Source organism: Macaca nemestrina, chromosome 17, assembly GCF_043159975.1.
Source record: "Macaca nemestrina isolate mMacNem1 chromosome 17, mMacNem.hap1, whole genome shotgun sequence".
Classification (NCBI taxonomy): domain Eukaryota; kingdom Metazoa; phylum Chordata; class Mammalia; order Primates; family Cercopithecidae; genus Macaca; species Macaca nemestrina.
In genome coordinates, this window is record NC_092141.1 from 82,270,279 (window position 1) to 82,284,171 (window position 13,893).

Genomic DNA, 13,893 nt, shown 5'->3' on the forward strand with positions numbered 1-13,893 from the left:
AGCCTTCTCGGCTCTGCCAAGTCCATCAGTAACCCTGGAGCTGAACAAAACAGCAGTGAGTGACAGGCCCTGAGCCCACGGGGCCTACCACGTGATCCCAGGCTTCCTGGCACCTCCTGCAAAGCCAGCAGCCCAGCTCCCTGCTGGCACCTCTTCCTTCACTTCCTCTCCCAGGCCTGGGCAGAAAGGTCCAGGGCGTGGGACGCAGTGGCCTTTCGTGGCCCTTTCCTCAGTAACCACTAGGCTTGGCTGAGGCAGAGAGGGTGGGGGTGGGAAGCTGTCAGGCTGCATGGTTGGAATACACACAGCCCCTCCCCCATAAGCCTGGGACACGGTGTCCCTGCGTGACCCACCTAATGTCTGCCCTCTGAAGCTCAGTGTCTTCCAGAGGCACTGACCCCCCTCTTGATATAAAAGCTGACATTTACAGAATGGTTGCCGTGTGCCTGGCTCTACGCTGCGTTTGTCTGTGTCTAATCTCAGCAGATCCTCCCCATGGCCTCAGGACAGAGCCTATTATCACCCCTGCCTGTTCCACAGATGGGGAAACTGAGGCTTAGAAAGGTTACTTGGCATATCCAGGACATCCCAGGTCACGGGCAGCAAAGCCAGGATTCACACTCAGGTCCAAAGCTCCAAAGCTTAATATCTCCCTGGTCTACACTGCGTCTCATCCTCGGGGCTCCAGGACACCCAGCCCTCTGTTTCTGAAGCTTGCTTTGATCCATGAGTAGTGAAGCTGAGCATTTTTCCAGGTCTCTGGCCTGGAATGCAGGGCTGTGTGTCAACCTTCTCCCCAGAGTCTCCCTCTCCACACCTTCAGCATGCTCCCTTGCAGGCCAGACCTAATGAGCAACTGAGCCTGTGGGGCGACCCCTGAAAGTAGAGAGGGCCATGATCTTCGGGGGACCCCCTATGATCAAGGTTCCCGGGACCCCATTAGCACTGGCTGCAAACTTTGAGCAGAACTTGGGAGGGGACAAATGGCCCATATATGACTTCAGGGTGATTTCTTGGGCCCTTTAGTCTTTACTGCCCCATGAAGGAAAGGAAGAAAGCCCATCTACCTTCACCGTCCCACTCTGGGAGGCGCTGCTCCCTCCCCTCCACAGGACACCTGGCCCTCCTGCCCTCACCTGAGAGTCGGAGATTTCTGAGGGCTTCTCGGTCAGGCTGCTGCTCTCTGCAGGGATGAGGTCATTGTACTTGGTGACATCCTCATCCGAGTAGTGCAGGCTGCCCGGGCTGGGCCTGGGGGGAGACCTAGAGAGAGTGGGGAGTGGGGCTGAGAGGTGCACTCACTCAGAGCAGCCTCCCCTGGCCTAGGGAGACCACAGCGGGGCCTGGGGGGCATGGATCCCCGCCACCCTGTGCTCCTCCTTCCTGGGTCTGCCTTCCAGGGGCCTGGGCCTGGGAGATAGGAACCTGGAGGAGGGCAAAGAGGGAAAAATGGGGTGCCAGGCTAATGCTGTCACGGCAACATGCAGGGTGAATGTAGGGGGGATGTCACCGTGGCTGGGTTCAGGACCCCACATCCTGGGGTTGCTTTGGTGCAAATGGGGTTTTTGTGTACACCCAGTGGCTTTGGGGGCACACAGTGGCCTGGATGTGTGTGCACTGTGGGTAGGAGAGGCTGGGAAGGGCAGGCGAAGGTGAGGCCATGTGTGAAATGCCCCCTTGTTACATGTGGCAGGGCCCCGGAGCCAGCCTGGCTGGGCCTGCTGTGGGGGCCTCAAACAGCTCTTTCTTTGGAAGGCTGGATTTGGCAGAGGATAAGAGCTTGGCTTTGGGAGCCCCTCCCTCCATCCTCTAGATGAACACACACGTAGCTTCGTCCCTCTAAGACAGAGACAGAGGGAAGCTTTGTGAGCTCCTGAGTGAGGCTGGACTCCTCCTGACTGCCGCCTCCAGTGAGCTGGGAATGCCAATAGGGCTGAGGCCGGAGACAGGAGCCCTCTGGCCCAGTCTTTCTTGAGCTCAGGGGAACAGAAAACCACCACACATCAGGGGAGGGTCAGGTGGGCCCTAGCAGCTGCTCGTGCCCTTGCAAATGGGCAGCCCAGTGGCCATAAGAAGTAGGGACTAGGAGGGGCTGCGGTTAGAAAGAAGTCGGGAGAAAACAGCAGCTGTACTCACGCCACCAGCCTGGTCCTGTCCTCATGGGCTGCTTTCAGATGCTGCCCTTTGAGGCTGATGGGGATAGGAGGTTGTCCTTTAATAGGTAGAAATAAGGACCAGGGGAGAGGGTTTCCCAGATGGGGAGGAAGACGGTAGGACACAGCGATAATGGGGGTGCTCAGGCGTCCTTCGCTAAGGTGTGTTTGCTCGGTCTGCATTGGCTGGGCCTGTCTTGCCTTTGGGGCAATCGACGATCTCCAGGGCCGTTTCCCTGGCAGTTGGCTCCGAACAGCAGTAGGTTGGTTTGCAACATTTTGCCAGTTATTTGCATTCTGCTGTCACTGTCAGGAACTCTTAGTAGCTACCTCCTTGTAAATTTCTCCCCAGTGCGCCCTCACCCCCAGGTTGTGACTGGGCATGGTAGGGACTGGGACAGGCCCCTTGTTGTCCTGCTGGGGCCTCACCGGTCTTTCTGCTGACCATTCCCAGCCCTGGGGCTTGAATGGTGTTTCCCAGGACAAGGTATGGCCAGGTAAGCACTGCCTGCTCTATGGCCCTCCCCAGCATTCTCCCGACCTGGGCACTGCTGGGCCTGGCCCCCCACCCCCGCAGAGGGCCCAGTACCTGGTGTACAGGCCGTTCTTTCGGCAGAAAGAATTCTTGACGGAGAGCCGCCTGTTGTTGAGTTCCAGGGCAGGGAAGCTGCTTTCATCTAAGCTCATCATCTCGCTGTGGCCTAGGGCTCCAGACTTGGCACTGTTCCCTGAAGTCGGGGAGATTGACACCCTTTGGACTGTGGCCTCCCCTCTCCCATACCACTTCCCACCTGGCTGGGTTATCCCCCCTTTCTCTTGGTAGAGTTGAGACCAACATAAGAGGTTGAGATTGTGTGTAGAAACCCCAGGCTTCCCCACCCACCAGAGCAGAGGTGCTGCCAGGAGAGGGACCTGATCACCCCTGTCCTGGCCAAAAGGGAGATATGTAAAAGTCAAGTCCAGCCAGCACGGCTGGTGCCAGCTTACTCACCCGAGTCTGTCTTCTTGGCGTACTTCTTGCTCTGGCCCCGGATGATGAGCACGAAGACCAGAAGCAGAATGAAGATGAGGCCGACCAGGGCGATGACCACCAAGAACCACCACTCCTCGTAGAAGGGGTTGGCTTTCTGGGCTGGAGCATGGATGGAGTCAGGTATATAGGGTGCTCAGCCCCCTCCTCCCTCCAAATCTCCTGCTCTGGTTGGGACCCTACCAAATGCTCACAATCTATGGGAAGGCAGGGTCTGTGCCCTCTGAATGAGGGAGAACCTCTGTAAGGATAGTTTCATCTCAAGTACCCACTCTGATCAGTCGGTAAAGTGCTCCCTGGAGGGGTGATGTCAGATGAGTTCTGAGGTGGCTACCTGGCTCAACAGGAAAGAGTGCTAAGATTGATTAGTGATGTCTGCCAGGGACATAGGAGGGGAGAGTGGCAGTGGGTTGGCTACTTTTCCTTTTTCTTTTTTTCGAGACAGAGTTTCACTCTTGTTTCCCACGCTGCAGTGCAATGGCATGATCTTAGCTCACTGCAACCTCCACCTCCTGGGTTCAAGCAATTTTCCTACCTCAGCCTCCCGAGTAACTGATTACAGGCGCCTGCCACCACATCCGGCTAATTTTTGTATTTTTAGTAGAGACGGGGTTTCACCATGTTGGCCAGGCTGGTCTCGAACTCCTGACCTCAGGTGATCCACCTGCCTCGGCCTCCCACAGTGCTGGGATTACAGACATGAGCCACCATTCCCGGCCCCTTTTCTTTTTTTGTTTTGTGCTTGTCTAGGGGCTATCTTGATAAGCAGACCTCAATCTCATGGGGAAAGGTGCTTCTCTGGCCTGCAGGAGGCTGAAAGAGCTTTTCCTGAGGTTCAGTTTGGAGTGAAATTTTTGCAGGTGACAGAAGGCAGCGGGAACCGGGAGGATGGACACAGGGGTTCTTTAGTAAAAGGTGAAAGATTGACACGATCCAGAGCATGGTGAGAGGGTCTTTAAGATACCTCTTCCAGGTAGCGCTCCCTTCTTTCAAAACCCCTAGACTGTGCTTTCTGCACCCAGCCAGGACTACTCATGCTGTGTGGACAAGGGGTGGGCTCTCTGTTTCAGCCTTGAGGCACTTCTGTCCCAGGATTTGGTTTTACCAATGCGGGTAAAAGATTTCGTTCTCTCAGTGTGGGCAATGTGTGGCACGGGGAGGAGGCTGGGTTCCTTTGAGTTGTGCCTCTGCTTGCGGGAAGGGGCTTTTGTATTCAGAGTGCTTAGCAATAACATTTTGGGTCATGGGTTTAGAGAGCAGAGCCCTTTGTGCGCTCTAAGACATGCCAGACAGGAAGAATGAGGGGAGGAAAACGGGAGGGGTGGTGACCCTGCTGCACCCGGGTACTGCCCAGTCAGGCCTAAGGCCCGCCTGTGTCACTACTGCTCTGCAGCTGCTGACCCTGCCACACTGGGGCTGGAGGTTTCCATGGAAAGACAGTTATGGCCTGGAGCCCCTGAACGTCCTGGGTGATGAGCGCATGGAAGTTTGCATCTTGGGCCCTCTGCTCTGCCCCTACCCGGGGCTTCCGGAGTCCTTAAAAGGGAGCCCCAAGATCAAGGCCCCTAGCGTCCTCTGGCCTTGAGGGCTGACCCAGGCCTGGGCACCAGGACTTGCCTCTTCACAGCCCCAAGGGGACAATGCGTTTTGGTTCCCGCCACATGCTCCTGGTGCCCTGATGCCTCTCCTCCTTCCCCCCTGCCCCGCGTCAGCCTGCAGGCTCTGCTGTGGGGCTCCCCTACTCCCTCAGCCCCCAGGCTGGTACCTGGCACAGACTGGGAGGGGCTGCTGGGGGTGCCGAAGCCGTAGTCGTTGACCGCGATGACCCGGAAGTCATAGCTCACGCCCGGTTTCAGGATGTCCATGCTGAACGTGTAGGAGCTCACCTCCTTGGGGATGTCTTTGATGAGGATGTCCCAGAGTCCCTCGTCTGCAGGAGCACAGAGAGGGAGGCCCTGGGAGATGAGGGGGAACCCCAAATCCCGCTCCCAGCCCCGTCCTATGTTCCCTGAGGGCTGGGCCTGTTGGTTCCGTCTTGTTCTACACGGAATCGCAGGCCTTGGTCCTCCCTTGAAGTTTCTGAAAAAGACACCTTTTGGACGAAACGCGGTGGCTCACGCCTGTAATTCCAGCACTCTGAGAGGCCAAGGCGGGTGGATCACCTGAGGTTAGCAGTTCGAGACCAGCCTGGCCAACATGGCGAAACCTTGTCTCTACTAAAAATACAAAAATTAGCTTGGTGTGGTGGCACAGGCCTGTAATCCCAGCTACTGGGGAGGCTGAGGCAGGGGAATCGCTTGAACCTGGGAGATGGAAGTTGCAGTGAGCTGAGATCACGCCACCACATTCCGGCCTGGGCAACAGAACAAGACTCAGTCTCAAAAAAAAAAAAAAAAAAAAAAAAAAAAAAAAAAAAAGACACCTTTTGGAGCATCTCTTTTATTCTTTTTATTAAAATATCTGTACATTAAAAGATATGTACTGTGCAGAAAGTACTGTCACAACCAATGACAGTACCACCGTCCAGAGAAACAGGCTCAACAAGTTAGCACTTGTGCAGGCAGAACACTACAGATTCTGTCTTCCACATCATTAAAAACGGTTGGAAACATGATTTTAAGTGACTGCCTAAGATATTACCATATGGGAATACCCTCTTCTTTACTTAACTAGGCCCTGTTTTTCTAACCCCCTTTCCTAATTCAAAACATACACAGTGGTGGTGGCAGGAGACAAAAGTAAGAGTGTTCTTTTTCTTTTTCTTTTTTTTTTTTTTGAGACAGAGTTTCGCTCTTGTCGCCCAGGCTGGAGTGCAATGGCATGATCTCGGCTCATCGTAACCTCTGCCTCCCGAGTTCAAGGGATTCTCCAGCCTCAGCCTCCCGAGTCCCCCATGCCTGGCTAATTTTGTATTTTTAGTAGAGATGGGGTTTCTCAATGTTGGTCAGGCTGGTCTCGAACTCTCGACCTCAGGTGACCCATCCGCTTCGGCCTCCCAAAGTGCTGGGATTAAAGGTGTGAGCCGGCCGGGCGCGGTGGCTCAAGCCTGTATTCCCAGCACTTTGGGAGGCCGAGACGGGTGGATCACGAGGTCAGGAGATCGAGACCATCCTGGCTAACATGGTGAAACCCCATCTCTACTAAAAAATACAAAAAACTAGCCGGGCGAGGTGGCGGGCGCCTGTAGTCCCAGCTACTCGGGAGGCTGAGGCAGGAGAATGGCGTGAACCCGGGAGGCGGAGCTTCTGCAACCTCCACCTCCCAGGTTCAAGCTATTTTCCTACCTCAGCCTCCCGGGTAGCTGGGATTACAGGCTTACTCCACCACATCCAGCTAAATTTTGTATTTTTTAGTAGAGACGGGGTTTCATCATGTTGGCCAGGCTGGTCTTGAACTTCTGACTTCAGAAGGCCAAGGCCCGCCTTGGCCTCCCAAAGTGTTAGGATTACAGGTGTGAGCTACCACACCCAGTCTTTTTCGTTTCTTTTAAATAACAGCTGCAGGAAAGATTTGGTTTTAAAAAAATTATTTTGAGACAGGGTCTCATCTGTTGCTGAGGCTGGAGTGCAGTGGTGTGCTCTCGGCTCACTGCAGCCCCAACCTCCCGGGCTCAAGCGGTCCTCCCACCTCAGCCTCTCAAAGTGCTGGGATTACAGGTGTGAGCCACCAGGCTCAGCTAACAGGAAATATTTGGGTTTCCCGAGTGGGTTTAATCAAGTTGCCTGGATCTAGCGAGCTCCTCTTCAGTCACCTTCTTTCTTAGGAGCAGAGCAGAGAAGAGAAAGAGGGACTGCGGGCGCCCCAGGGGTCCCCTGTCTGTTCACCCCGTGTTGGCCTCAGCCACCTCTGTCCTTTGCACCTGAGCTTCCTTCAGATCCCCTTCCGCTCTTTATCCGTGGCTCTCTGGGCCTTGCCCTCGTGGGATAGCATTCACCTTCACGCTGTTTAATCGGAGTGGTGTGGGTGCTGCCTGGGTCGGGGAAGAGGCAAGCCCATGCCATAGCCCTGGGGCATCCATCATGTTGGTGGGGAGGGCAGGAGGGGCCCTGGCTGCACGCTCTGGGTGGGGCCGATGGGGTCAGCCTGGCCCCGAGAGAGGTGCATCTTCCTGCTGGTGGCAGTGCGGGGCTGATTTGGAAACCAAAGTATCCAAGTCACCTTGGGCCTGGTCAGCCCGCTCTTCATGGTAGAAGGACATCAGCGAGGCCCGCTCGCAGGTCCTCTCTGTCTGGCCTGCTCCAGGCAGGTCGCCCAGTGGCCAATCTCACCGTTCTGCTTCTGCACCCTCTGGTGGAAGCTGCTCTCCCGCCAGAGGTGTGCCCAGCTCGGGGCCGCCCTTCCCTAGAGATGATGATTTTATTTGTTTTCCTCACCATACTTTCTCACAGACCCAGTCGTGTAAGTTGAGCACTGCAGCAGAGGCGCCTCCATGCTCTGGCGTCCTGTCTGAATTTTGGACCCAGTGGTGGGACCTGATGAGGGGGCTGCCTTGCCACTTCCAGTGTGGATCCTTCCAATTTGGGGAAGGCCATGGGGACCCAGGCTGCATCAGAGGTGTCCTTACAGAAGGCTCCAGGGTTCCAAACCTCAGCCTCATTGTTGGTCTTATTTGTTTTTGAGCCTCTGCCTGCTACGACTCCATCTTTTTTTTTTTTTTTTTTTTTTGAGACGGAGTCTCGCTCTGTCGCCCAAGCTGGAGTGCAATGGCACAATCTCGGCTCACTGCAAGCTCTGCCTTCCATTCAAGAGATTCTCCTACCTCAGCCTCTTGAGTAGCTGGGATTATAGGCACCTGCCACCACGCCTGGCTAACTTATTTATTTATTTATTTGGAGATGGAGTCTTGCTCTGTCACTCAGGCTGGAGTGCTGTGGCACGATCTCGGCTCACTGCAACCTCCGACTTCCGGGTTCAAGCGATTCTCCTGCCTCAGCCTCCCGAGTAGCTCAGATTACAAGCACGTGCCACCACACCCAGCTAATTTTTTTTTATTTTTTTATTTTTAGTAGAGATGGGGTTTCACCATGTTGGCCAGGATGGTCTTGATCTCCTGACCTTGTGATCTTCCTGCCTTGGCCTCCCAAAGTGCTGGGATTACAGGTGTGAGCCACCATGCCTGGCCCATCTTTTCGTTTAATATGTTTCTTTCTCTCTTTCCCCTTTGCTGGCTGTGAAATCCCTCAAGAGCAAGGATCATGACTAATTCATCTTAAGTCTTCCTTAGCCCAGCACCCAGCACAGACACCTTCTCACCATTTGTTGAATAAATAAATGGAAACTTTCTTCCCTGGCCTTTTCATAGCATGAGGTGCCCAGTTTCAGAACTTCATGCCTTGAAATTTTAGTACTAGGGTGCAAATCCATTTTCCTCACATGCCTCTGAATTCTCTCACTCATCTTTGAATGATGTCATAATGATGATGACGGTGACAACAGCTGACACTTAGCCTCTGTCAAGCATCCTGGGTCTACCTGCTTTCCTTTTCAAATCCATAGCAATGGCAAGAGGGAGGAACTGCTGTCCCCATTTTACAGATGAGGACACCAAGGCCTGGAGGAAGCTTCACTCATCTTCCCAAAGCCCCACGCTGTCAGCAGCAGAGCTGGCGTTACTGCCTGGGGCCACCTCATTTCTGGCACCGAACTTCCCCTGCTCAATGCAGTCAGGAGTTGGACCTGTGTTTGCTGGATGGGCTGGGATCGTTGAAGCCTCTGCTCCTGCCTTCCAGAAGCTGGGATCTCCTGTCTGCTGTTTAACCCCCTTGTTCCACCCCACACAGGGACAAAGGGTGGGGCTGGGGCAACCAGGCCAGGCCAGAAGCTGCTGGAATGTCACGCTGGGGCTCCAGCCACCAGCCCAGGAGTTGGCTGATGTGCAGGACAGGCTCCTGGGGCTGTAAATCCCTCAGCGAACCCCTCCCTGGGTCTGCAGCGCCTGGCAGCTCCTGGCTTGTAGAAAGAGGGTGTATTTAGTTTATCTTGCCTAGCCCGAAGCACAAGCAATTCAGGGGCAAGTGTAGGACAAGGGCTATGCCATCCTGAGGATGAGAAGGGAAGCACAGAAGAAGGAACGGGGGCATTGAGGGGAGAGATGTTCACCCCATAACAGCAGCCTGCTCTCAAACAGCCTTAGGGACAGGCCACCACGCCCCTTGCCCCCTCTCCTCCCTCCTCCCCTTGCCTGGTTACTGATCCTGTCCTCTGCTCTCTGGCCCTGGCCCTGCTCCAAGTCCTGGTTTCTCACAGGGCCCTGGCTTGGTCCTTACTTTTATGCTCAGGGCTTGATTCCACCAGTGTGGACCAAGTCACAGCCCTCAAACTTGGAACACCAGAGTCTCACACTGGGCCTCCCAGGAAACACTGGAGAATCAACAGGGCCAGAGTCAGGGGCCAACATTCCATAGCCTGGCACCCCAGCTGGCCAACTTGGGTGGAATAAACAGGTGCAGGCCCTGGTTGGGAGAAGCACGTAGTGGTCTCCTGGCCAATTCAGCAGCCGGCACCAGAGGGCCAGGCAGGGACCATCTGGAGTGGGGAGAGAGCCAGCCCTGCGTGCATCCTCTGGTCACGCAGCAGATCTGAGCAGCTAGATGTATTCGCTACATGCAACTGCGATTCTTAGCATGTGATTAAGGCAGGAGCGGTGCTAGTGGCTTCCAGGAACTACTGGAATTATTAACTCTTTGCTATTGGGATGATTAGTGCCTAGCTACCTCAAAGTATTAACAATTTGTCACTGGGATGTTTCCATATTCCCCATCAGAAGTATTAGCTACCGAGATGCCTGGTGACGTCCCATTATGATTGTCATTTGCTATTTGGGCTAGAGCAACAAAGCCTTGTTTTCCTTCTCAATTTTAATCACCTAATCGTGGATCCATGGGATACAGAGAACAGGCCTCCTGTTCTTGCTGACTCTGGCACCTCTGATTAACTTGGAAACCTAGCAACGCAGGGAGCTGGCAGTGGCTGCGAGCTCCTGCGAGTAAGCAGAGCCCAGCAAGCGGGTGTCAGGATGGGTGAAACTGGAGCAGTGGAGAGCAGCCCCCTGGAGTGACTTATCTGTCACTCATCTGATGGCTTTGGAAGTTCTTGTGATTCAATTTCAGGCTTGACAGGAGAGGCTGGTACGATTACAGCAGCCACCGAGACAGCCATGAGGGCAGAGACAGGGCTTTGAGAGGCAGCTGCGGTCTTCTTAGTTAGGGGGCACCCGTCAGTAGGGTCGTGTGGAGGATTCGGTGTGTGAGCCACGTGTGCCACGTGCTCGGGCTTCGGGCTTCCTGAGCAATCCTCAACCCAAGCTGGTCCTCAGCTAGCACTAAGAGCCATTCTCTGGGGGCCTCCTGGGGGTTACTTAGCCAGGAGTCCAGCTCTAGGAGCACCCCACCTGGTTTCCCACTCCTCAACAGGGCCAGGTGACTTCACCTGTAGCACAGGCGCCTTCTCAGGCGGACGACAGACGCACGTGCCCCAGGTGGAGGGACCCGGGAAGGAGGGAGACAGTGAGCCGTGGGGTCTCAGCCCAGCAGGGCGGGGCGCACCTGAAGGCCTGGCCTCGATGACGTAGCGGGTGATGGGCCCTTTGCCTGGGTCTCCGCTGGACCAGTGGATGGCGATGGCGGAGCTGTACCGCACGATGATGGGCACGCCAGGCGGTCCTGGGGCACCTGCAGACAGCACACAGAGGCAAGGGATGTATAGAACCCAGAACAACCACCCAGCCCATCACCCCGGGCTCGAGGAGGAGCGCTGGGTGACAAAACCAACCCTGGACAGAGAGCCGCCAGGAAGCCCTGCAAATGTCGAGGCCTGAGAGTGCGTCTCAGGCTGGGCCTGCCAGGATGGACTGTTGTCCCCTCTAGGCCACCTCTTTGCTCCACACTCCAAATCCCAGGGCAGAAAACAAATGGAATGGTCCAGAAAGGTCCCCAGAGTACAGTCAGGAGACCTGGGTTCCAGCCCAGAACGTGTTAGATGGGTGATTTTGATCAATTCACATAGCCTTCTAGTACCTCAGTTTCCACCCCTGTAAGGGCCTTTTGGAAGGTAAGGCTTGAAGGCTGTGTCCTGGATCAGGGGCAGGAAGCAGGGGGGCGGAATAGAGGTGGGTGCTATGATGGCAGAGTGGGCCCATGAGAGGAGGGGGCTGGTCAGAATGGGGCTGAAGAGTCCACAATTTCTCCCTCCTAGTAAGTGATATGATGTCCGCCCTCCCTCCTGAAATCCCCCAACCTCAACTGCATTTGCTATCAGGTTAGACAAAGGGAGAGGGGGTTCATGCCCCAGGAGGCCTTGCAGCCTCTGCTGCTAGGAGGAGGGAGGAAGGACCGGGCCCCTTGCAACTCTCCTGGCATGAAGGTACGTCAGGAGCAGGCTGGCATGTGGGCCAGTCAGGGAGCCGGCCCTAGGAGCCGGAGCAGATGAGAGGAAGTCACTTCTGCAGTGAGAGGAGCCAGGTGTCTGTCTACAAGGGGCGCTGAGCCCCTTCTCTTGGGGGTGCCCATCCAGAATCCTGATCCCACATACTGTCACCTCCAATCCTGTTCCCCATCAAAGGTGGGGCTCTGTACCCCCAGAGCTGGGCACACAGTAGGTGCTTCCTCTGTGCTTAGGGGATGAGGGAGGGAACCAGTGCATGAGTGGGTGGCCACCTGGTTTGTTGGTGAGGGGGGTCTCTGTGGATGCCTGCCAGGAAGAGAGCAGAGTCTAGCCTCACACTGATGCTCCCCCAGGGCCCTGGAGAGTCAGCAAGCCAGACAGGAGGCCAGGGACCCGCTCACACAGCCTGGCAGCCCCGCCCAGCCCCTATGCCCACTCCATCGCTCACACAGCCTGGCAGCCCCGCCCAACCCCTATGCCCACTCCATCGCTCACATAGCCTGGCAGCCCCACCCGGCCCCTATGCCCACTCCATCGCTCACATAGCCTGGCAGCCCCACCCGGCCCCTATGCCCACCCCACGGCCTTAGAGGGCACCATTTCCTTCCTTCCCTAAGGAGCAGGCTGTCCGCAGCCGAAGGGCAGAGTCAGGTGGGATGGACACGCCTGAGAGAGTGTGGTAGGGCAGGCAGCCCCTAGGACCCGTACTCTTATCCCGCACAGGACAGTGCTCAGGCCTGAGGATGGAGCCCGTACGTTCTCTGGGGCCAGGAGCTTCCAGCGAGTCCAACCACTGCCTGGCTGCATGTTCCCCCACTGCAGACCCCGCCTTGCACCCACACCATGTGGGGAGGATGGCTTCTTTATTTCTTTTTTTGAGACATGTTCTCACTCTGTTGCCCAGGCTGGAGTGCAGTGGCACGATCACAGCTCACTGCAGCCTCCACCTCCTGGGCTCAAACGATCCTCCCACCACAGCCTCCTGAGTAGCTGGGACTTCACGTATTCACCGGCACGCCTGGATAATTTTGTTTTTGTAGAGAGGGGGTTTGCTGTGCTGCCCAGGCTGGTCTTGAACTCCTGGGCTCAGGCAATCCACCTGCCTTGACCCCCCAAAATGCTGGGATTACAGGCGTGAAGCACTGTGCCCTGCTGGTTCTGTCTTTCTCAGAGTGCCCTCCACTACCTTCTCTGTACCCTCTGCCCTTTCTCTCCTTCCACCTCCCCACCTCCCACCTGGGACACTTCAAGCCTCAGGATAGAATAACCTGTCCTTCGCACAGGCCTCTCCTGTCCCCAGGCCACTGCCAACGCTTGGTCCTCAGTTGCCTGCCAGCTCTCTCTCCTACTTGTTTCCCAGGAAGCTGGCTCCGGTGAGAGGCAGTGTGGGGCGGAGCTGGAGGTAGATGAAGGACAGCGGCTGGGTGGCTCCTGGGCCCTCCTGCAGGCTTTGTCCTGAGTTTGCCCTAGAGCCCAGGGCTTCTTTGCAGAACCAGACTGTGGGGAATAGAAAGTGACTGGCCAGAAAGAAAAAGTGAAGCGTAGCCAGCCTGAGCCATTAGGGTAAGACGGCCCGTAGGGCAGGTGACAGACCAGAATGGGCTGGCCTCCCAGGCCTGGCTCCCCTCCTCAGTCAGGCTAATCAGGCCCCTGGGGAGGGGAGGCCTTCGCCACTCCTGGCTGAAAGGGCAGGCAGAGGAGGAGATGGGATTTTAGGGGAAGTCCGGGATGGGCTGTACCCCTTCTTAGGGAGGGAGGCAGCAGAGTGGCCTGGGAGGTGGCTTTTGTGTTCAGGACAGGACAGTCCACACTGACCGGTAACAGGGACTTTGGAGGGCTAAACCTTGACCATGGCAAATGCCTTGGGGGAGGAGGGGTGGGAGGGAAAGGGAGGTGAAGAGGACATTTAAAGGAGACGATTGGGTGCGGTGGCTCATGCCTGTAATCCCAGCACTTTAGGAGACTGAGGCAGGTGGATCACTTGAGGTCAGGAGTTGGAGACCAGCCTGGCCAAACCTGGTCCCTACTGAAAATACAAAAATTAGCTGGTCGTGGTGGAAATCACCTGTAATCCCAGCTACTTGGGAGGCTGAAGATTGAGAATTGCTTGAACCTGGGAGGTGGAGGTTGCAGTGAGCCAAGATTGCACCACTACACTCCAGCCTGGATGACAGAGTGAGACTCTGTCTCAAAACAAACAAACAAAAAAACACCAAAACAACAGCAACAGAACAATACAGAAGATGAAGGAAGACTTCCTGGGGTGGGAGGGGGTGGTGCGGTAGGGGGACAGTTACACACAAAAGGGCATTCTGCGGAGGGGTTGGG

The 13,893-nt window shown here is 55.8% G+C and overlaps 1 protein-coding gene across 3 annotated transcripts in view; it reads right to left on the bottom strand.

The window, feature by feature from the left end:
- LOC105469102 (sidekick cell adhesion molecule 2) overlaps positions 1 to 13,893 on the bottom strand; it is a 309,641-nt gene that overhangs the window by 10,202 nt on the left and 285,546 nt on the right. For all 3 annotated transcript variants that reach the window (XM_071083534.1, XM_011719697.3, XM_011719696.3), the window contains 5 exons: positions 10,728 to 10,853; positions 4,949 to 5,113; positions 3,145 to 3,285; positions 2,743 to 2,881; positions 1,137 to 1,263 (listed from right to left, as the gene is read on the bottom strand). In XM_071083534.1, coding sequence (XP_070939635.1) covers positions 1,137 to 1,263; positions 2,743 to 2,881; positions 3,145 to 3,285; positions 4,949 to 5,113; positions 10,728 to 10,853 — 698 coding nt within the window. The remainder of the gene's footprint in view (positions 1 to 1,136; positions 1,264 to 2,742; positions 2,882 to 3,144; positions 3,286 to 4,948; positions 5,114 to 10,727; positions 10,854 to 13,893) is intronic.